Source organism: Armigeres subalbatus, chromosome 2 (assembly GCF_024139115.2).
Source record: "Armigeres subalbatus isolate Guangzhou_Male chromosome 2, GZ_Asu_2, whole genome shotgun sequence".
Classification (NCBI taxonomy): domain Eukaryota; kingdom Metazoa; phylum Arthropoda; class Insecta; order Diptera; family Culicidae; genus Armigeres; species Armigeres subalbatus.
Window position 1 is genome coordinate 186,035,382 of NC_085140.1, and position 24,403 is coordinate 186,059,784.

Sequence of the window (24,403 nt, forward strand, 5' to 3'; positions counted from 1 at the left end):
GATGGTTGGTGCTCAAGTTGGCGCTTCGATCGTTCGTGTGTGATATTGTTGGTCGAATAAATTGATTGTTCGTGCCGCTGTTGGTAAAACTTGATGGATGTTGGAACAAATGAGAGGTGGAGCCAATGTTGGTCAAACTGCTTGACCGTGTGTACGTTCCATTAGGGTAGCCATTAACATGATTTCAAGACAAAATTTTCAAAACGACTTATCTGCTTTTGTAAACAAAAATTAAAACGACGATTTGACGAATCTGATAGCTCTCCCACGCAAACCAACACCACCAATAGGTAAGCGAAGGTTTCCGCTACCTGTTAATGGTGTTGGTTTGCGTGGGAGAGATATCAGATTCGTCAAATCGTTGTTTGAATCTTTGTTTACAAAAGCAGATAAGTCGTTTTGAAAATTTTGTCTTGATTTGAAGTCGGATTTGAACCCCTACACATTTTGGACCCCTTGTGACATATTGTCGGCCTAGCACCAACTTAGAATTCGGAAGTCGGGACTTCCAAACCGAGTTTTCTTCCGAAGTTTTATCTGTCAAACTAATTGATGCGTTGTTTAGCGCATCTTTAGGCGAGTCAGGGCGAGTCCGCAGCGCACTACATACTTCCGAAGTTGGAAAAGTTTCCTGTATCTGGAGAAACATCAAACTTCGGTATAAATTTATTCCGTCGTTTGAATTATTGTTTACAAAAGCAGATAAGTCGTTTTGAAAATATTGTCTTGAAACAGTGCTTTTTCGAGCAGAAAATAATATGCTCTTTTACGGGAAGTATAAGAATTGTTATTTTTGCAAAGGAATCCAGTCAAACAGAGCAAGGCAATAGACTAACGCAAAATGAACTCCCCCAATAAATTATGACGTTTGAGCGGGTCGCATAATGAACGCAAAATGAACTTTTGTTCGAGTGGACGACCCGCTCAAATGTCAAAGTCCATCGGGTGAGTGAATTTGATGAAGAGTGTATGTAATTAAGAGTGTGCCGCATTTGACAGGTCTCCTGCTCGTTTGGAACACGATTTTGTATGGAAATGACAGATGAATTTTGTTCCAATTCTGACAGTGTCGCCACTCTTAATTACATACACTTCGCTGCACAGGTTGTTGAGCAGAGAAAAATATGAGGTTTTTTATAGTTTAACATAAAGAGCATGCTTTTCTGATCTCCAACATATTTTTATTTTGTTTGTAAACCTTTTATTTACATTTTTGTGCAGCAAACAATAAGCCATTTCAATCGATAGAATGACACTAACATTCATAGAATGACATTTGGCCCATGCAGCACAAGAACAAATTTTTAGTCCCATATAAATTTAAAATGCATATTAAAAATAGTTCCGGGGATCCAGAAATTCTGAAAAATTGGGGTTAGGCTCAGTTTTTCCTGCAGAATCAGAATATGTAAAAACATATATATACCCCTAAACAACCCAATTCCCGCAGACAGCGCATACATGTTCGTCGATTTAAGATGACTCGGGGAGGCTCTACACGGTTAGAAAAAAGTACCTAATATTAGGTACTTTTCACTCAAATCGGGGGTTTAGTGTGGGAACCCAAAATTAAGTAATTTTATCTTGAAATTAAGTAAAATTCACTTAATATTACGTAAAATAAACTTAATTTTAAATAGAAACTAACCAAAAGTTAGGTAAATTTCACTCAACTTTTGTAAACATGAGATTACTCAACGTTGGGTTCCCACACTTTAATGCCCTTATTGAATGGTTTTGCTCTTCATTTTATGACAACAAAGGGAAGAGGGAGGGAGATGCAAGAGAAAAAAAGTACCTAAAATTAGGTACTTTTGTCTAACCGTGTATACGTATTATTTTTCCTATATTTCGTCTCTTTCTAGCATTGTTACCTCGTAATTTTGGAGCGGCGTAAATATTTTGGTTTTCAGTTGTTTGATGTAATTGTAAATGTATCAGCATATAGATTGATTGATTTATGAGATTGCGAGTATGCACGCGCCGGTGATTCTTTTTCAAAATCATATTTGTTGTAGAAAAAATTACACAGCAAAAAAATTTGTTGAATATTACATCGAAATCGCTGCAACCAGTTGAATCCATCGACTGTTGAATATTACACTGCGCGATGCACTCAAGAGCCTGCTGTGTAATAAACAGAAGCGATGTAATTTATTTCGACGTAAGAAATAGACGACGTAATCCGATCAATGTAAAAGAATGTGATGTAAAATAGTACCTTTCAATTTTCTGAATTCCGTTTTTAATGGTAATTTTCTTTTATAAAGTTATTTTCAAATTTGTACCATATAAATTATTTTATTTTATATCATATTTAATATCATTTTTTTTTGTATCATAGACATGCTTATTATTAAATTGACGGTAGGTAAAAGATTTGACACCAAAACGCAACCACGGTTCCATTCTGCTACAGCAACAAGTTGATCTTCGAGAGTTTCTGCGGGATAGTTGACTGTCAAGACTTTAAGTACGGGTGCGCCAATTCATAATGCCCTGGGATGTTGGATAAATCGCATAGGATGCCGCGTCGGAGGCATCGTAAACCTATAAGAAAGAACGGTTTATAAAAGTTAAACTGGGTTTGGATTTCAAGATTCCTGAGGGATCCTTTTATATTTTCGAAGATAAACTTAGCAGAATTCCGAGGAGAACCCTTCTAGGATTCTGGAGGATACTTTTGAAATTTCAGTAGGAGTCCTTTTAGGACGTCGAAAAAAAATCCATTTGGGATACTGGAAGAAATGCATTAAGCATGCCGGATGTGATGTGCCCTAGTGAATCATTTTAGGATGCGAGAATCCAATTTCAGTTATACATAAGTGGAATCATTCTGATACTCCGAAAGGAATTGTTCTGGGATTCAAAAAAATACGCTTGGGATTTCAAAGGAAATGCTACTGGAATTCCAAATGAAATCATTCTAGAATTTGAAAGAAAAATCCATCTGGCCCTTGATTGGTTCTCTTCTGGTTGTTGAACCATTGAATAGAAAGGCGAAGCTGATATTCAAATTCCTGTCTGGTCTTGGACATCATCTGGCGGGAAAGTCTTCGGCTTTGACTATTAACGCATTTACCGAAAAGTACACGCGGCGCTCCCAACAGGAATCTGAAACGCCGCATGGAATCTTGTGCAAATGCGCTTTTGGAAACATTACAACAGCCGCGCGGTGTATCGTATTGAAAGTGCCCTACAATACTAAGCCATAAATAGTAATTTGATAAGAAAATTATTTACTACTCCAGGTTTAACAATAACTTCAGCAATTTTCTCGCCAGTATTTTTATGAATTCTTTCAGAAGTTCCTCCAACGAGACGAGCCAGCCTTGGACTGAAAGTCTCTTTAATAAAGTTATAAAAAAAAGTTCCTCCAGAAATTCATCAGTGATATCTGGGAATACGTTCGAAAATTTCTACATAATTCCTCTAGAAAGTCTTTTGAAGATTCATCCAGAAATTGTTCCATAAATTTTTCCTTAAAGATTGTTTTACAGTTCGGAAAACGTGTCACGGGTTTTGGTCCGCATGCATTTTTGAAGAAACTGGATTCAGGAGTTTGGCCACGGAAAACAAAATTCACGCCCCTATGAATATACATGAGGATCAAATCCCCTGACACGTCATCCGAACTGTAGATCAGCCTCAAGCACCTTCGGAAATTCCATATGGGATTTTTATAAGAATTCTTTTTTCGACCCCTAAGTAGCTTTTCGAAAATTCATCCAAATATTGCTCCATAAATTCCTTCGAAAGCCTCATTCGAAATCCCAGAATGATTATATTAGAAAAAAAATAAAAGAAATCCCTTTTGTGTCTCGGAAGGATTCTATTCGGAATCACAGAATTCCGTTTGAAATCACAAAAGGATACTTTGAGGGGGTCAAACACAAAGGGGTGTAGGGGCCTTTCACAAAAGCTAAAGGGAGAGGGAGGGGATCAAGACGAGCGTTACGATCCATACAAAAAAAAAACCAGATTCAACCACCTACAGTGAGATATTGACCCTTCCTTAGCTATAAGGAAATATCTCCAGGGTCTAGTATTTAAAACGAGATAAAACTACTCAGCTTCCCACGGCGAATTACCGTGAAAGTGATCAAATAATAGCCTACCCAAAGGCGGACGGCATGGGTTGAATGAAAAGATATTTGAGTTACTAGATAAAGATTGTCGCTGTCGTCGCTGTCCGGAACATCTTTTGCTGGCGAGGATAGGGGCCGTACACTAATTACGTAAGCAATTTTTCTGATTTTTTTCAACCCCCCTTCCCCCCATGTAAGATTCTTCCCATACAAATTAATTTTTATTCATATGGAGCGTAAGAAAATGACCGACCCCCCCTCCCCCCATAAGTGCTTACGTAATTAGTGTACGACCCCATAGGGGAGCTAAATGTCAAAGAAGGAAAATCCATACGATTTGACAGCTTGGTGTACCCAAAATGTGCCGGACAGCAGAACAAAAGGAACCGAAGCGACAATCTTTATCTAGTAACTAAAATACCTTTTGTTGAGTGACAACACAACGAACGATAAAGCAATGTATGTCATGCTGCCTATCTATAAGGAGCTTTTCGGATTGCATAGCTATTGTGACATGGTTAGTAACTATCGTAACGCTGGTAGCATATATTGTACTCGTAATTTCCAGAGACCTCGATATTAACCCGATATTAAATGCCCAGGACGAACTTTTAATTTTTAAAACCATATATCTCTGAGGTTTTTAAGGGTTTTTACTCGGAATTTTCACTAAAATCAAGGGGAATATTTGTACTTTTGGGCACATGCAAACCCCCCTCCTCCAGACCCCTTTTTATGGTTGAGAAAACTAGGTGGCCCAAAAGCGTAATTTTAGGCAGTGATATATGAAACTGGTCATATTTGGAGATTTAATAGTCTGTTTAACAGCCCATATGCACAGAGCTATTCAATATGATTCAATTGAATGAGATTTGTGCAAATAATGTAACAAAAACTTTTTTAAGGCCTCCAATACATCTGGCATATTGTGGTGAAGTTGCTCTGAATAAATAAAAATTTTATGTGCCTGAAGCATGAACTTATAGTGATACAACAAATCTATATAAGTCCCTGGAGCCCGTGCGAATGTTTCACCATTAAAATATGTTCAACTCAGATGTTCTAGGTTCTCCAAATTATCCGGGAGTTGAGTTCAATTGGTCTACCATGTCAACTACGCCTGATATCAAACCGACAGCGACCCAGCGTGTCCATATAGATCCTTAGTGGTCATGCAAATGCATCACCAGTCAAATAAGTCCAACTCAGATGCTCTAGGTTCACCAAATTGTACGGGAGTTGAGTTCAATTGGTCTACCAGGTCAACTGCGCTTGATATCAAACCTACAGAAACCCAGCGTGTCCATATCAGTCCTAAGAGCCCATGCGAACGCTTCTTCATTCCAATAAGTACAACGCAGATGTTCTAGGAACTCCAAATTGTCCGGGAGTTGAGTTCAATTGGTCTACCTGGTCAACTACGCCTGATCTCAAACCTACAGAAACCCAGCGTGTCCATATCAGTCCTAAGAGCCCAAGCGAATGTAACAAAAACTTTTTTAAGGCCTCCAATACATCTGGCATATTGTGGTAAAGTTGCTCTGAATAAATAAAAATTGTTTGTGCCTGAAGCATGAACTTATAGTGATCCAACAAATCTATATAAGTCCCTGGAGCCCGTGCGAATGTTTCACCATTGAAATATGTCCAACTCAGATGTTCTAGGTTCTCCAAATTATCCGGGAGTTGAGTTCAATTGGTCTACCATGTCAACTACGCCTGATACCAAACCGACAGCGACCCAGCGTGTCCATTTAGGTCCTTAGAGGCATGCAAATGCATCACCAGTCAAATAAGTCCAACGCAGATATTCTAGGTTCACCAAATTGTCCGGGAGTTGAGTTCAATTGGTATACTATGTCAACTGCGCTAGATATCAAACCTACCGAAACCCAGCGTGTCCATATCAATCCTAACAGTCCAAGCGAATGCTTCACTATTCAAATAAGTACAACGCAGATGTTCTAGGTACTCCAAATTGTCCAGGAGTTGAGTTCAATTGGTCTACCATGTCAACTACGCCTGATATCAATCTAACAGTGACCTAGCGTGTCCATATGAGTCCTAAAAGCCCATGCAAACGTTTCATCATTCACATAAGTACAATTCAGATGTTCTAGGTTCTCCAAATTGTCCGGGAGTTGAGTTCAATTGGTCTACCATGTCAACTACGCCTGATATCAAACCGACAGCGACCCAGCGTGTCCATTTAGGTCCTTAGAGGTCATGCAAATCCATCGCCAGTCAAATAAGTCCAACGCAGATGTTCTAGGCTCACCAAATTGTCCGGGAGTTGAGTTCAATTGGTATACCATGTCAACTGCGCCTGATCTCAAACCTACAGAAACCCAGCGTGTCCATATCAGTCCTAAGAGCCCATGCGAACGCTTCTTCATTCAAATAAGTACAACGCAGATGTTCTAGGTTCACCAAATTGTCCGGGAGTTGAGTTCAATTGGTATACCATGTCAACTGCGCCTGATATCAAACCTACAGAAACCCAGCGTGTTCATATCAGTCCTAAGAGCCCATGCGAACGCTTCTTCATTCAAATAAGTACAACGCAGATGTTCTAGGTACTCCAAATTGTCCGGAAGTTGAGTTCAAATGGTCTACCATTTCAATCACGCCTGATATTAAACCGACAGCGACCCAGAATGTCCATATATGTCCTTAGAGGTCATGCAAATACATCACCAGTCAAATAAGTCCAACGCAGATGTTCTAGGCTCACCAAATTGTTCAGGAGTTGAGTTCAATTGGTATACCATGTCAACTGCGCCTGATCTCAAACCTACAGAAACCCAGCGTGTCCATATCAGTCCTAAGAGCCCATGCGAACGCTTCTTCATTCAAATAAGTACAACGCAGATGTTCTAGGTACTCCAAATTGTCCGGGAGTTGAGTTCAATTGGTCTACCATGTCAACTACGCCTGATATTAAACCGACAGCGACCCAGCGTGTCCATTTAGGTCCTTAGAGATCATGCAAATTCATCACCAGTGAAGTAAGTCCAACGCAGATGTTCTAGGTTCACCAAATTGTCTGGGAGTTGAGTTCAATTGGTATACCATGTCAACTGCGCCTGATCTCAAACCTACAGAATCCCAGCGTGTCCATATCAGTCCTAAAATCCCATGCGAACACTTCTTCATTCAAATAAGTACAACGCAGATGGTCTAGGTACTCCAAATTGTCCGGGAGTTGAGTTCAATTGGTCTACCATGTAAACTACGCCTGATATTAAACCAACAGCGACCCAGCGTGTCCATATAGGTCCTTAGAGGTCATGCAAATGCATCACCAGTAAATAAGTCCAACGCAGATGTTCTAGGTTCTCCAAATTGTCCAGGAGTTGAGTTCAATTGTTATACCATGTCAACTGCGCCTGATCTCAAACCTATAGAAACCCAGCGTGTCCATATCAGTCCTAAGAGCCCATGCGAACGCTTCTTCATTCAAATAAGTACAACGCAGATGTTCTAGGTACTCCAAATTGTCCGGAAGTTGAGTTCAATTGGTCTACCATGTCAACTACGCCTGATATTAAACCGACAGCGACCCAGCGTGTCCATTTAGGTCCTTAGAGGTCATGCAAATCCATCGCCAGTCAAATAAGTCCAACGCAGATGTTCTAGGCTCACCAAATTGTCCGGGAGTTGAGTTCAATTGGTATACCATGTCAACTGCGCCTGATCTCAAACCTACAGAAACCCAGCGTGTCCATATCAGTCCTAAGAGCCCATGCGAACGCTTCTTCATTCAAATAAGTACAACGCAGATGTTCTAGGCTCACCAAATTGTCCGGGAGTTGAGTTCAATTGGTATACCATGTCAACTGCGCCTGATATCAAACCTACAGAAACCCAGCGTGTTCATATCAGTCCTAAGAGCCCATGCGAACGCTTCTTCATTCAAATAAGTACAACGCAGATGTTCTAGGTTCTCAAAATTGTCAAGAAGTTGAGTTCAAATGGTCTACCAGGTTAACTACGCCTGATATTAAACCGACAGCGACCCAGAATGTCCATATATGTCCTTAGAGGTCATGCAAATACATCACCAGTCAAATAAGTCCAACGCAGATGTTCTAGGCTCATCAAATTGTTCAGGAGTTGAGTTCAATTGGTATACCATGTCAACTGCGCCTGATCTCAAACCTCAAACCCAGCGTGTCCATAGCAGTCCTAAGAGCCCTTGCGAACGCTTCTTCATTCAAATAAGTACAACGCAGATGTTCTAGGAACTCCAAACTGTCCGGGAGTTGAGTTCAATTGGTCGACCATGTCAACTACGCCTGATATTAAACCGACAGCGACCCAGCGTGTCCATTTAGGTCCTTAGAGGTCATGCAAATTCATCACCAGTGAAATAAGTCCAACGCAGATGTTCTAGGTTCACCAAATTGTCCGGGAGTTGAGTTCAATTGGTATACCATGTCAACTGCGCCTGATATCAAACCTACAGAAACCCAGCGTGTCCATATCAGTCCTAAGAGCCCAAGCGAATGCTTCACTATTCAAATAAGTATAACGCAGATGTTCTAGGTTCTCCAAATTGTCCGGGAGTTGAGTTCAATTGGTCTACTATGTCAACTACATCTGATATCAAACCGACAGTGACCCAGCGTGGCCATATAAGTCCTAAGAGCCCATGCAAACGCTTCATCATTCAAATAAGTACAATTCAGATGTTCTAGGTTCTCCAAATCATCCGGGAGTTGAGTTCAATTGGTCTCCCATGTCAACTACGCCTGATATCAAACCGACAGCGACCCAGCGTGTCCATTTAGGTCTTTGGAGGTCAAGCAAATGCATTACCAGTCAAATAAGTCCAACGCAGATGTTCTAGGTTCACCAAATTGTCCGGGAGTTGAGTTCAATTGGTCTACCATGTCAACTGCGCCTGATATCAAACCTACAGAAACCCAGCGTGTCCATATCAGTCCTAAGAGCCCAAGCGAATGCTTCACTATTCAAATAAGTATAACGCAGATGTTCTAGGTTCTCCAAATTGTCCGGGAGTTGAGTTCAATTGGTCTACTATGTCAACTACACCTGATATCAAACCGACAGTGACCCAGCGTGGCCATATAAGTCCTAAGAGCCCATGCAAACGCTTCATCATTCAAATAAGTACAACGCAGATGTTCTAGGAACTCCAAATTGTCCGGGAGTTGAGTTCAATTGGTCGACCATGTCAACTACGCGTGATATTAAACCGACAGCGACCCAGCGTGTCCATTTAGGTCCTTAGAGGTCATGCAAATTCATCACCAGTGAAATAAGTCCAACGCAGATGTTCTAGGTTCACCAAATTGTCCGGGAGTTGAGTTCAATTGGTATACCATGTCAACTACGCCTGATCTCAAACCTACAGAAACCCAGCGTGTCCATATCAGTCCTAAGAGCCCAAGCGAATGCTTCACTTTTCAAATAAGTACAAAGCAGATGTTCTAGGTACTCCAAATTTTCCAAGAGTTGAGTTCAATTGGTCTACCAGGTCAACTACGCCTGATCTCAAACCTACAGAAACCCAGCGTGTCCATATAAGTCCTAGGAGCCCTATGTGAATGCTTCATCATTCAAATAAGTACAACGCAGATGTTCTAGGTTCTCCAAATTGTCCGAGAGTTGAGTTCAATTGGTCTACCAGGTCAAATGCGCCTGATATCAAACCGATAGCGACCCAGCGGGTCCATATAGCTCCTTTGAGGTCATGAAAAGAATTACCAGTCAAATAAGTTTAATGCAGATGTTCTAGGTTCTCCAAATTGTCCGGGAGTTGAGTTCAATTGGTCTACCTGGTCAACTACGCCTGATCTCAAACCGACAGAAACCCAGCGTGTCCATATCAGTCCTAAGAGCCAAGCGAATGCTTTGAAACGATGCCGATGTTTAGCAGCATCAAGAACTACATTATTGTTATTAAGTACTTAGCTAGCCATGAACTCGTTATGAATAAATAATCATTAATTGTTAATCACCCAGACGGACTAGTTGTAGTTATTACTTGCTCCTCCTACGCCTAATAGGTTATGGGCCTGCATAGCAACCAGTAGTAACAAAGTGAAAAAACACTGTCCGTGAGTGAATCGTTTTTGATTTTCTCCATCACTGCTCGAAATTGAAATCACGAAATCACTGGAAAAATTGGGTGTACCCCGATTGAATGGAAGTAACTACGCAAGCTGGAAATTCAAGGTTGAATTATTGCTGGTTCGAGAAGATCTATGGGAATTTGTAACTGGAATTTGCCCAGCAGAAGATCAAGCGAATGCAGCAGCAGTAGCGACGTGGAAGAAGGGTGATCAGAAGGCCAGAGCTACAATTGGCCTTCTGGTCGACGACAGCCAGCGGAAACTTATTCAGGACACAGTCACTTCAAAGGAAGCGTGGGACAACCTCAGAAGGAACTACGAGCGCACAACTCACATCTAAGGTTTCAATCCTCAAGAAGCTGTGCGATATGATGGCGAGGACATCGAGAAGCACATTACAGAGATGCAAGATCTCTCCGATCGCCTTTCGGTGGCGGGCCAGGTATTGGACGCTAATTTGCAAGGCCGGGAAAAGGAACCCAAGAAGAACGAATCGAAACCACAAGGCAAAAGCAGCAAGGCGAAGGTAGTTCGTAACAGCCCTGAAGAATATGCTTTCTTGGCAAAGAAGGGTGACAAGGAAGGTTCATGGGTTGTTGATTCTGGAGCAACTTCTCACATGGCAGTTAGTAAGGAATATTTCGAATCGTTAGACGAAACCGTTAAAGATGACATCGTACTGGCAAACGGCATGAAGACGAAATCAGCTGGAAAGGGAATTTGTCGCATTCAGTGCATTGGACCAGAAGGATTTGTCAACGAAATGACCCTCAGCAATACGCTATTTGTCCCAGATCTTGAATCAAATCTGTTTTCGGTAAGATCTGCAACGAAGAAAGGAGCAACTGTTATTTTCGACGAACAAGGTTGCCGCATATTCAAGGGTGAGAAGGTAGTAGCAGTTGGAGTCGTTTCTGGTGGGTTGTACAATCTTCAGCACATTCACGTCGCAAATTTGGGACAAAACAAACATACGTGGTATAGAAAGTTTGGCCATAGAGACCCGAAAGCAGTTGGTGAGCTGGAGAAGAATAATATGGTTACTGGTCTCAAAATTGTAAATTGTGGAGTCAAGGCAGTTTGCGAATGTTGCTTGGAAGGCAAATTTTCACGGTTACCATTTCCCAAGAAATCCAAGAAGAGGACAAAGCAAGCACTCGACCTGGTTCACACAGATCTATGCGGACCAATGAACACAGCTTCTCCAGGCGGGTGTCGATACTTCATGGCCATCACAGACGACTTTACGCGCTACTCGGTGGTGTATTTTCTTCAACGGAAATCAGAAGCTAAAAATTATATCAAGCAGTACGTGCAAGAGATGAAAACAATGTTTGGGAGACCGCCGAAAGTTATTCGATCCGATCAGGGCGGAGAATTCCAAAACCAAGATCTAGAAATGTTTTGTTGTCAAGAGGGCATTCGACAGCAGTTTTGCACCAGCTATACACCGCAGCAAAACGGAGTATCGGAAAGAAAGAACCGTTCTTTAGTAGAGATGGGAAGATGTCTGTTACTTGATGCCAAAATGCCAAAGAAGTATTGGGCTGAAGCAATAAATACAGCATGCTACCTTCAAAATCTTCTTCCATCAAGCGCTATTTCAAAAACACCTTTCGAGCTATGGACATTAGAGAAGCCTGACGTCGATCATCTGCAGTTGTTTGGGTCACAAGCTTATGTATGGATCCCGAAAGAGAAGCGCTCCAAACTGGACTCAAAATCGGTTAAAATGACATTTGTTGGTTATTCGCAACAGCATAAGGGATACCGTTTCCTGGATCTATCAACAAACAAGATCGTCGTGTCACGTGATGCCAGGTTCATTCCAGCAGAAGAAGAAACTGAGAATCAGCTGGAAAGTATTGTATTCTACCCATTCAAACCAGTTACTGCACAATCTACTGGAGTTTCTGATGTTCCGACCAACCAGTTTGAGGAGGAGTTTCCCCGGGCAGATGACGAACCTTCTGACGATGAGGATACGCTTGATGAAACAATGCTCCATGGTGAAGATGATTATGACACTGCAGTAGAAGAAGATGAAGTAGAAGTTGACGATGTGAGAAGATCGAATCGTTCAAATATTGGTATACCACCGGTGCGTTATAGAGAATCTACCCAACTGGCCTCTACACACCAAGATGAACCCCGTACGTATGATGAGGCAATGCGCAGTCAAGATTGCTACCAGTGGAAGAAAGCAATGGACGAGGAGTTTGCGTCTCTTCAAGAAAATTCGACATGGGAAATAGTATCAAAACCTGACAACCAAAAACCAATAGGATGCAAATGGATCTTTAAGAAGAAGCTCAACGAATCTGGCCAGGTAATCCGCTACAAAGCACGACTTGTAGCTCAAGGCTATAGTCAAAAGTTTGGCGTCGAGTATGACGAGGTGTTGGCGCCTGTAGCAAAACGCACCACGCTTCGCACCCTGTTGACAGTTGCAGCTCGTCGAACCTTGCCAGTCAAGCACATTGACGTAAAGTCAGCATATCTGCACGGAGAACTCACGGAGACCATATACATGAAGCAACCGAAAGGGTATCACACTGGATCTCAAGAGGACGTGTGTCTTCTGAAGCGTAGTATTATGGCCTGAAGCAAGCGGGACGTATATGGAATCGGAAGATAACTGAAAAGTTTAAGCAGCTCGGTATGAACAATCCGAAGCAGATCCGTGTCTATACATACGGAACGTCGAAGGAGTAATGTCATTCATTTTGTTGTATGTTGACGATATGCTCGTAGTATGTCCGAACAACGATGAGTACGAAAGAGTCGAACGCTATCTGTCGCATCATTTCAGTATCACATGTCTAGGAGAGGTTTCCAATTACCTGGGCATCCAAGTAGTTCTGGAAGTTTTATTTTGAATCAATCAGCATACATCCGTAATATTACCAATAGATTCAACATGAGCGATGCAAAACCGTCAAAAATACCGATGGACCCAGGATATCCGAATAGGCAACAAATGGATTATCTTAGCTTAGTTGGAGCTTTGTTGGACATTTGCGGCTTGCACCAGACCTAATATTGCAATAGCGGCATCGATTCTAGGACGCAAGGTTAGTCAACCCACTGAAGCAGACTGGAACGAAGCAAAAAGGACACTTCGATACCTCTCTTCAACGGCAGATTTGAAGCTTCATCTTGGCGGAACAGGAGAACTTGAAGGTTTCGTTGATGTTGACTGGGCCGGTGACAAAGTAGACCGCAAATCTAATTCTGGGTTCATATTCAAACTTGGAAGTGGTACCATAAGCTGGTCTGCTAGGAAACAGCAATGCGTCAGTTTATCCTCAACAGAAGCTGAGTACGTGGCGCTCTCGGAAGCTAGCCAGGAGCTGCTTTGGTTGTTGAAACTTATGCATGATATTGGAGAAGATGTCGATAAACCAGTAGTTATACATGAAGACAATCAAAGTTGTATTGCCATGCTGTCATCTACTACAGGAAGCCGACGAACAAAACATATCGATACCAGATACAACTTCGTGAAGGAGCTGGTGTCGACAGGAATAATACAAGTTCACTATTGTCCAACAGAATCTATGGTGGCGGATATCTTGACGAAACCATTAGCAAAAGTTAAGCAAGAATTATTTCGCAGCTTAATTGGTTTGAAGTTCTATGACGTTGAGGAGGAGTGAAGCGATGCCGATGCTTAGCAACATCAAGAACTACATTATTGTTATTAAGTACTTAGCTAGCCATGAACTCGTTATGAAGAAATAATCATTAATTGTTAATCACCCAGACGGACTAGTTGTAGTTATTACTTGCTCCTCCTACGCCTAATATGCTTCACTATTCAAATAAGTACAACGCAGATGTTCTTGGTTCTCCAAATTGTCCGGGAGTTGATTTCAATTGGTCTACCATGTCAACTACGCCTGATATCAAACCGACAGTGACCCAGCGTGTCCATATAAGTCCTTAGAGCCCATGCAAACGCTTCATCATTAAAATAAGTACAATTCAGATGTTTTAGGTTCTCCAAATTGTCCGGGAGTTGCGTTCAATTGGTCTACCACGTCAACTACGCCTAATATCAAACCGACAGTGACCCAGAGTGTCCATTTAGGTCCTTAGAGGTCATGCAAATGCATCACCAGTCAAATTAGTCCAACGCAGATGTTCTAGGTTCTCCAAATTGTCCTGGAGTTGAGTTCAATTGGTATACCATGTCAACTACGCCTGATATCACACCGACACCAACCCATCGTGTCCATATAAGTCCTAAGAGCCCATGCGAATGCTCCATCATTCAAATATATCCAATTCAGATGTTCTAGGTTCTCCAAATTGTTCTGGAGTTGAGTTCAATTGGTCTACCAGGTCAACTACACCTGGTAAAAACAAAAAGCAACCCAACTTGCCCATGTAAGTTCATTGAACCATAGCGAATGTTTCGATATTCAAATAAGTCCAAAGTAGATGTTATAGATTCTCCAAATTGTTCTGGAATTAAGGTCAATTGGTTCACCTCTCTGAAACTTGATTATGCATATGTACAACATGTGATAGATTTAGTTCGGAAAAGGTATTGGAGGGTAACCGCCCCTTCGGTGGGGTTTGATCCCACGACCCCAGTTCGCATGACAGGTGCTTTCCCTACTAAGCTACGAAGGACCTCCGTCGTCCACCGCAGCTTAGCGGGTACTGATGAAACCAAATTCCCAGCACCAGGTACCAGCCGATCTCTCGCAATACATTTTCAGAACTAACTCTCTCATATGTATTTTTGTAAACATGCCAACCAAGTAGGATGAGTATTTAGTATTGTCCGGCTCCTACACACTTGCTTCATCAGCAACGGCGCTCAATGAAGTAGGGTTGTGTGAGGTTGTGCCAATTTGGTCAGATCCCTGGTTCACCTCGTCAACCACACACAACCACACATCGGCTCATGGAGGTTTGACTGTAATACATGTACGGATAATTTCCTAAACTCTTGTGAATGCTTTGCTATTCAAATAACTTCATAATAAAAGTCCTTGGTTCTACAGATTATTCCGGAGTTGAGATCAATTGGTCTGCCAGTTCGAGTATGTCTGATACAAAACCAGAAGCAACCAAGCACGTCCATAAAAATCCATATAAACGTAACAACTGATTGACTATTCAAATAGGTCAATTTCAGATTCTGGAGTTTAGATCATCTTGTCTACCTGCTCAATCAAGGCGGGTTCTAATTCGAAAACAACCCATCATGTCCACATTTCAGAGCCTTGGCGAATGATTCACGCCTGGTACCAGACTAAGACTTGCTGGGATTTTTAAATTTAAATGGACTCACTGGGTTGCTATAGGTTCGATCGAGGGTTCGATACAAGGCGTAGTTGACTTGGTAGACTAATTAACTTCAACTCACGGACAATTTGGAGAATTTAGAACATCTGCGTTGGCCTTATTTGAATGATGAAGCATTCGCTTAGGCTCCAAGGACACGTTGGGTTGGTGTCGGTTTGATATCAGGTGTAGTTGACCTGGTAGGCCAATTGAACTCAACTCCTGCACAATTTGGAGAGCCTAGAACATCTGCGTTGGACTTATTTGAATGATGAAGCATTCGCGTGAGCTCTTAGGACTTATATGGACACGCTGGGTCACTGTTGGTTTGATATCAGGCCTAGTTGACATGGTAGACTAATCAACTTCAACTCCAGAATAATTTGGAGAACCTATAACATTTGAATTGGACTTACTTGAATAATGGAGCATTCGCATGGGCTCTTAGGACTTATATGGACACGCTGGGTTGCTATCGGTTTGATATCAGGCGTAATTGACATGGTAGACCAATTAAACTCATCTCTAGAACCATTTGGAGTACCTAGAACATCTGCGTTGGACTTATTTAACTGTTAACTGTGTATTTGCATGACATCTAAGGACCTATATGGACACGCTTGGTTGCTCTCGGTTGGATACTATTCGTAATTGACCTGGTAGACCAATTGAACTGAACTCCCGGACAATTTGGAGATCCTAGAACATCTGCGTTGTACTTATTTGAATAATCAAGCATTCGCATGGGCTCTTAGGACTTATATGGACACTCTGGGTCGCTGTCGGCTCGATATCAGGGTTAGTTGACATGGTAGACCAATTGAACTCAACTCCCGGATAATTTGGAGTACCTAGAACATCTGAGTTGGACATATTTTAATGGTGAAGCATTCGCACGGGCTCTTAGGACTAATTTGGACACACTGGGTTGCTATCGGCTTGATATCAGGCGTAGTTGACGTGGTAGACCAATGCAACTCAACTCTCGGACAATTTGGAGAACCTAGAACATCTGCGTTATACTTATTTGACTGGTGATGCATTTGCATGACCTCTAAGGACCTATATGGACACGCTGGGTCGCTGCCGGTTTGATATCAGGCGCAGTTGACCTGGTAGGCCAATTGAACTCAACTCCCGGACAATGTAGAGAACCTAGAACATCTGCGTTGTACTTATTGGAATGATGAAGCATTCGCATAAGCTCCTAGGACTTATATGGACACGCTGGGTCGCTGTCGGTTTGGTATCAGGCGTAGTTGACATGGTAGACCAACTGAACTCAACTCCCGGATAATTTGGAAACCCTAGAACATCTGAGTTGGACACATTTTAATGGTGAAACATTCGCACGGGCTCTAGGGACTTATATAAATTTGTTGAATCACTATAAGTTCAAGTTATAAGTTGCTTCAAGCTCATACAATTTTTATTTATTCAGAGCAACTTCACCACAATATGCCAGATGTATTGGAGGCCTTGAAAAAGTTTTTGTTACATTATTTGCACAAATCTCATTCAATTAAATCATATTGAACAGCTCTGTGCATACGGGCTGTTAAACAGGCTATTAAATCTCCAAATATGACCAGTTTCATATATCACTGCCTAAAATTACGCTTTTGGGCCACCTAGTTTTCTCAACCATAAAAAGGGGGAGGGTCTGGAGGGGAGGGTTTGCATGTGCCCAAAAGTACAAATACTCCCCATGATTTTAGTGAAGTAAAACGAGTAAAAACCTCTAAAAACCTCAGAGATATATGGTTTTCAAAATTAAAAGTTCGTCCTGGGCATTTACGGGTTAATTAATCCATAACTAACTAAATCAGTCATTGATCTGAGCGAAACTCAATAGCGTTTAATAATAACATATATTTCGCCTTATGGATGGCTGATTTTGTAAAACTAATCTTGTTTAATACCTTAAAAATTAGTTAGATTTACATAGTAGTAAATTTCAGAACTTGCACACATACATGCATATAAGTGGTATCTTAGTGTCTCAAAACATGCTCACATTTGCTATAGCGTCCACTGAAGAAATTTTTAAAATCCCTTTCAATTTTTACGTTTTTGCTTTTCTGAGAAGAATTTTTTGTTTTTTGGTTTTGAGAAAATGGAATGCAAAGTTTTTCAATATTTTTTCGTTCCTTACAAATTGTGTGAAAGCTCAAAAATTTACTAATTTTTTATGAATTTTCACATTTATTATAAACATCGTACAAAGCATATCAGCATGTTGCCGCAAAGCTCTATAACCGAAGCTTGTTTCCTATAGTCAACTCAATTTTGTCCAAAATGTCATTTATACCCCTCTGGGGGTTAGAACCCTCATTTGTAATCACAGAAAATATCGATATGGAATCAGAAGGATTCTATTCCACCAAAAGATTCCATTTGGAATCATTGACGATTCCTTTCGAAATCCCTGAAGGATTCTATTTTGAGTTCTTGAAAGATTTATTCAAAATTCCAGAATGATACCACTTGGAATCTTAGAAAGATCCTATTTGTAATCCCAGAAGATTTCGTTTGGAATCCCAGAAGAATTCCATTTGGAATCACAGAAGGGTTTCATTCGGAAACACAAAAAAAATTTAAAAAAAGAATTCCAGAACGATTCCATTTGAAATATTATTATATATTATATTCGATGCGAAATCAGACGGATTCCATTCCCCGAAAGATTCCATTTGGAATCCTTGACGTATTCTATTTGGAATCCCTATTGGGATCCTTTCGAAATCTGAGTTCATGAAGCATTTATTCAGAATTCCAGAATGATTCCATTTGAAATCTAAGAATGATTCTATTTTTAATCCCAGAAGAATTCCGTTTGGAATCCCAGAAGAATTCCGTTTGGAATCGCAGAAGGATTCCATTCGATTCCCAGAAGAATTCCATTTGTAATCACAAAAGGGTTCCATTCGGAATCACAGAAGAATTAGATGCGGAATCAGAAAGATTCCATTCCACCGAAAGATTCCATGACGATTCCTCTCGAAGTCCCTGGAGGATTCTATTCTGAGTTGTTGAAGGATTTATTCAGAATTCCAGAATGATTCCATATGAAATCTTAGAAATATTATATTTGTAATCCTCTAAGAATTCCGTTTGGAATCTCAGAAGCATTCCATTTGAAATCTCAGAAGAATTACGTTTGGAATCCCAGAAGGATTCGATGCGGAATCAGAAAGATTCCATTCCCCCAAAAGATTCTATTTGGAATCCTTGACGTATTCAATTTGGAGTCCCTGGTGGATTCCTTTCGAAATCCCCGAAGGATTCTATTCTGAGTTGTTGAAGTTGTTATTCAGAATTCCAGAATGATTCCATTTGAAATCTTAGGAGGATCCTATTTGTAATCCTAGAAGATTCCGTTTGGAATTCCAGAACGCTTCCATTTGGAATCACAGAAGGGTTCCATTGGGAATAACAAAAAAAAAATGAAAAAAAGAATTCCAGAACGATTCCATTTGAAATACTAGAAGGATTCCTTTTGGAATCACAGAAGGGCTCCATTCGGAATCACAAAAAAATTATGTGGAATCAGAAGGATTGCATTCCCCCAAAAGATTCCATTTGGAATCCTTGACGTATTCTATTTGGAATCCTTGGTGGATTCCTTTTGAAATTCCTGAAGGATTCTATTCTGAGCTCCTGAAGGATTTATTCAGAACTTCAGAATGATTCCATTTGAAATACTATTTATAAGGATTCCATTTGGAATAACAGAAAAATTCGATGCGCAATCAGAAGGATTCCATTCCTCCAGAAAGATTCCATTTGGAATCCTTGACGTATTCTATTTGGAATCCCTGGTGGATTCCTTTCGAAATCCCAGAAGAATTCCATTTGAAATCACAAAAGGGTTCCATTCGGAATCACAGAAGAATTCGATGCGGAACCAGAAGGATTCCATTCCCCCGAAAGATTCCATTTGGAATCCTTAGCGTATTCTAGTTGGAATCCTTGGTGGATGCTTTTCGAAATCCCAGAAGAATTCCGTTTGGAATTCCAGAAGGATTCCTTTCTTATTCTTCTTCTTATTGGCATTACATCTCCTACTGGGACATTGCAGCCTTGCTGCTTAGTGTTTATTCAGCACTTACACAGTTATTAACCGCGAGGTTTCTAAGCCAAGTTACCTTTTTTGCATTCGTATATAATGAGGCCAACACGACGATACTTTTATACCCAGGGAAGTCGAGACAATTTCCAAACTGAAAATTGCCTAGATCGGCATCGGGAATCGAACCCAGCCGCTCTATGCATGGTCTTGCTTTATAGCCGGTCATCTTACCGCTCGGTTAAGAAAGACCCCTTTCAGAATCATATAACGATTAAATTCAGAATCGCAGGATTCGATTCAAAATCAGAATGATTTCATTTGGAATCCCCGAAAGATTCCATTGAAAATACTTTGGGGTATTCAATTCGGTGATGCATTCCTTTCGTAATCCCTGAAGGATTCTATTCTGAGTTCCTGAAGGATTTTATTTGGAAACTCAAAAGGATTTCGTTTAGAATTTTAGAAATATCCGGAGGTGCAATCACCAGGAGTGGTACATTAGGTACACATACACGAATGAATAGCTCAGTTTGTCATATACAGAGTTGGTTGGTATATCACACTGGTTTTCTAAGCTTTCTATCAAAGTGATTAAATAAACAAATATGAGAAAAAAAATCAATCTAAAGGTCATATATCCGGAATTTACTAAAAGAATTTTAAATGCAATAACTTGACACAATATAAAAACGAGATTGACCTTGAGTTTAAGTGATTTCGTCACTACCAATTATAGTGTATTGCATATTGCAAATGGTTCAACTTACCGCACTTCTAGACGCTCTTTTTCCTGTCCAAGCTGATAAGAGGATCGCCGATTACACTCCGGGCAAGACTTTATGTTCCTGTTGACTTCCAAATTGCTAACAATGTCTGATGGCCAACAGCTGTTGTGATGAAAACATCTGGATCTTTTGATAAATTATTCCGTGAATGAATAAACCCGACATGTAGCTCGACAGTAGAATGGATTCGATACGGCATGGTGAAAAAGACTACCGATTGTGGAAATTTGATCGAACCGAGACTGAAAAAAAAAAGTTCATTAATAAGTAATAAATGTTATTTCTTGGCTTTCGTACCTTGAATGAATTCTCTCGTTACTAAATATGTAACGTGCATTGACAATGCCATCCGGTGAATGTATAGTGATCAGCCACAAAATTTATGAAATTCACTCTGTACGATCCAATCCAGGCTAATGAAATTTTCTTTGGTACTGTCGAGGGTACTGTCTAATCAATTGATCATTTGAAAACTTCCAGAGGATTGCTGATAGAATCAACTATTAGGAAGTTTTGCGGTAAAATGCCCACCGATCACGGATTGGTTTTAGGGTTCGGTTACGGTTTTTATAAATTCTTGAGCAGCGAAAAATAAAGTATGTAGTGCAATGGCTCTCTTAAAAACTGGCAGGAAATATCCCGTCTCGCAACTAAGAAACAATGGAATGTGGGCCACCAGGAAAACTGAACGAGTTTCGAGTTGCAAACACGATTCGGGTGGCCAAATTTATCGACGGATAGAAGCTTTTCCGGAACGGTGCCACACAATCGGGCAAGGTCCCGAACCGATACACTTTTTTCGCTCAACTGCAACAAAGCGGATTCGCATTTTTCCAGATTGGACAGTTCGTCAATCTATTTCACAACTTTTTAGCAGCTGATCCAATCCTGACTATGATGAAATTCTGCTGATATCCCCATCAAATCACACGGCTATGTGGGATTCTTTCCTATTCAGTTTGAATAATCAAGTCTGAAAAAAAATAGTCATATAAATACTATAAATCCACTTTTCATTACCACAAAAAAAACATTCTTCGATTCTTCTCCGGCAATATTTTTCAGTCAATAATTGCAAGCGAATATAAAATACTTACATCGACTTATGGAACACCTTCAATCGGGGTCGGTTGTTCCGGTATTCCTCACCCGACAGTCCACAGTTCACAGGTCCAGCAGTCAACTTGCAACGGTAACCAACACCCAACGCCATCAGCCGATGAAGCGCAGCAAAATGCAATTTACCATTTCCCGCTAACCATCACTTCCACCGTAAATTCTAACCGTCCGTACTTGAATTCGTTTTCTGACTTTAATCTGAAATAGTTTTTGCTTAAAGAGAAAATAAAAGCGCATTTTGCAGCGGTATTTTAACTTTAATTGCAATTGCAAATTCGAAATTTGCAAAACTGCTGCTTTGACAAACAAAAATCAAAATGGCGGAACGATTTAAAACCCATATATGGGTTTAAGCAGTGTTGCGAGATTTAAAATAGCATTATCAATTAATGTCATATTACACAGTTTGTGCGTAAAATTACCCAGGCAAATCTGAATCACTGGGTTGCATTCGATTTCGATGTGATATTCAGTGTTTTTGTATACGAATATTACACATAAACAACGTAGAGGAAAATGATGAATCTGTTCCGGTGTAATTTTCAGGTGATGTGATATAACATCTAAAACGATGTGAATGTACATACAAATTTCGGCTCTACATCAGAATTCTGGTACGTCGTCTGAATTACGTTGATGAATATTACAAATCTTTTTGCTGTGTAAGCTTTCAAAGATGAAAATGATGACAATTTGATGATTGTTCGTGCTTCCCGTATCACCTTAAATATTCGACAGAACAACAATCGACGAAACCACTGAACTGTAATTTTTATTTCTTTTTTAATTGTCAAACTGTCAAAAAACTTCAAAGAACGAACAAAACATTTTTTTTGCAGTTGCTGTTTATTATGGACCAAGTTGAGTGAAAAATTATCTAGAAATTCCAGTTAAAATCGAAAGATAATCTCATCGCAGAAAAGTTTTAGTTCTCACTGTTAAAACAAAAGAAAATGCAGAAAAAACTAGAAAACTGCTGAAGAAAAAAACCCAAACAAAGTGCTCAATTTGTGCTCATCTGTAGCAAAAGGGAATAATCAACATGTCTGTGCTATGATGTGATTTCATAGGTTTTTTTTTTCGTACAAGGGAAACAATTTAGTCATCCAACGTAATTCCATCACAGTTGTGTAAAAAATCCGGTGAGCTTACGGATACAGTGATTTATTGTTTCGATATTCTGGTGCGAATACTTCGAAAACAAAGAAAAAAGCGTAGGCAGATTCACCATGAGTTCTGCCGGAAGTTTCCGTGGGCCCAGCAGTACTGGGAGCAGTGGCCGACAGGAGCCCAGTAAACGTTTTTCAATTCATGATGCCTTCGAGGAAGAAACGGACGAGGTCATTAAAGTATATGGATCCACTGTGATATCGACGCCTATGCGGGCCAAGGCCAGATCTCCGGACGATGTTTCGATACGGGTGCATCATGATCAAAGGTGAGTTCTATTTCAAGCATAATTTTTCATAACGACGTATGTAACAATTATGAGGATTCGAGAAATCCTTTGCAGAAAGTTGGCAAAACTTTTTCTAAAACTGTTTTAAAACTAAATCTTTTTTCAATACTTTTTTCCGCTGGCATGCATCATTACATGACACGTAATAAGCGTGCTTCACAGCAAAGCTCAGTTCATTCAAATTCACTGTGAAAACGATAAAATTATACATACACCGGTATGCTACACGTACGTCGGTGTACATTGGTCGGTTTTCCATAGTTGCACGATTGACGCAACTGCAGTTTTGTTTTGTTTTGCTTTTTTGTTACATAGGTCGCTCTCAGTTCCCATATGTTAAAGCGACGTATGTAACAGTGAGACTTCAAAATAGAAATTTTTACATACGTCGATTCGCCAAAAGATCGAATTAAAGAATTTTAAGATCTGAAATCAGTAAAATCGATGCGTATTATATAAAGCCGCGTGTGATTGTCACGTTGTATTAAAAACCCCGTTTTGTTTACTTTTGTTACATACGTCGTTATGAAAAATTTTGCTTGATTTTGCTTTTAACTGGGTACTTTGGTTGAATGTAATTTGTAAATTTGATAAAACTAATCTATGTAAATAACTACTAATGAGGTCTTTATGAGTATTTTGGAGATAATTCAGATAAAATTCAAAAACATCTAAAATATAAATAAATTTGATTATTAAAAATACATTTTTGTTAGAATTAACATTTTTTTAAATTAGATCAAATGATGAATGATGATTTTTGAAATGAGATGATGTTGATACATATATCAAAAAGAAAATGTTTTGCAAAAAAACGCATCTCTGATTTACGCATATCTGAACTTTTAACAATAGCTTTACCTTTTTATTTCTTTCTTAAAAGTTACCAAATCGAACCGATATTTTATATTTAAAATTGTTCCTGTACATTGAACAATTCATTATCAACATCGCCTTCAAAATAAATGTTTTTTTTTTTCATTCAAACTAGCAGCAAAAGTAGTTTAAAAACTCCATTTGTGTATATGCACAACATGTGAAAGATTTAGCTGCAGATAACGACTTCCTTCGGTGCTTTTCCTTCTGACCTACGAAAGATCTCCGTCGTCCTCCGCTCGTTTTTCCCCAATGTCCCATATATCACGAGTTTCCAAACTTTTTGTCATTTTATCTTTAAGACATTGTTGAAGAATTGTGTTTATCTCTTCACTGTGGATCCACACTAAATATATTTTGCTGCTAAAAGTTGGAAATTTAGGGGATTTTGGGGTCAAATAAACATCAAAGTGCATTTGATGTGCAATTTTAATGTATTCTGTAAAAAATAGTATTTTTTACAGATAACTGTTGATATTATTGTCCCAAAGTGTTGAACAGATATTGACTAATATTTGCCGAACAAAAATTAATGAAATAAATCGTTTCACAAATGTTTTATTTGGTTATTTATTGAGTAAAAAACGATTTTTAAAAACTTT

At 39.9% G+C, this 24,403-nt stretch overlaps 1 protein-coding gene and 1 long non-coding RNA gene across 3 annotated transcripts in view; one reads left to right on the plus strand and one right to left on the minus strand.

Annotated features, from left to right (window-relative positions):
- Positions 1–2,288: 2,288 nt before the first annotated feature.
- On the minus strand, positions 2,289–21,667 carry LOC134215622 (uncharacterized). Its single transcript, XR_009980243.1, has 4 exons — positions 21,445–21,667; positions 20,645–21,320; positions 20,330–20,589; positions 2,289–2,550 (listed from the first exon to the last, which is right to left on the minus strand). It is a non-coding gene; the product is annotated as an uncharacterized LOC134215622 (long non-coding RNA).
- A 582-nt stretch (positions 21,668–22,249) lies between these two features.
- LOC134211374 (transmembrane protein 134) overlaps positions 22,250–24,403 on the plus strand; it is a 29,759-nt gene continuing 27,605 nt past the window's right edge. The window contains exon 1 of one of the 2 annotated variants that reach the window (XM_062688172.1): positions 22,250–22,904. In XM_062688172.1, coding sequence (XP_062544156.1) covers positions 22,696–22,904 — 209 coding nt within the window. In that variant the 5' untranslated portion in view covers positions 22,250–22,695. The remainder of the gene's footprint in view (positions 22,905–24,403) is intronic. The other variant, XM_062688173.1, reaches the window with a different exon arrangement.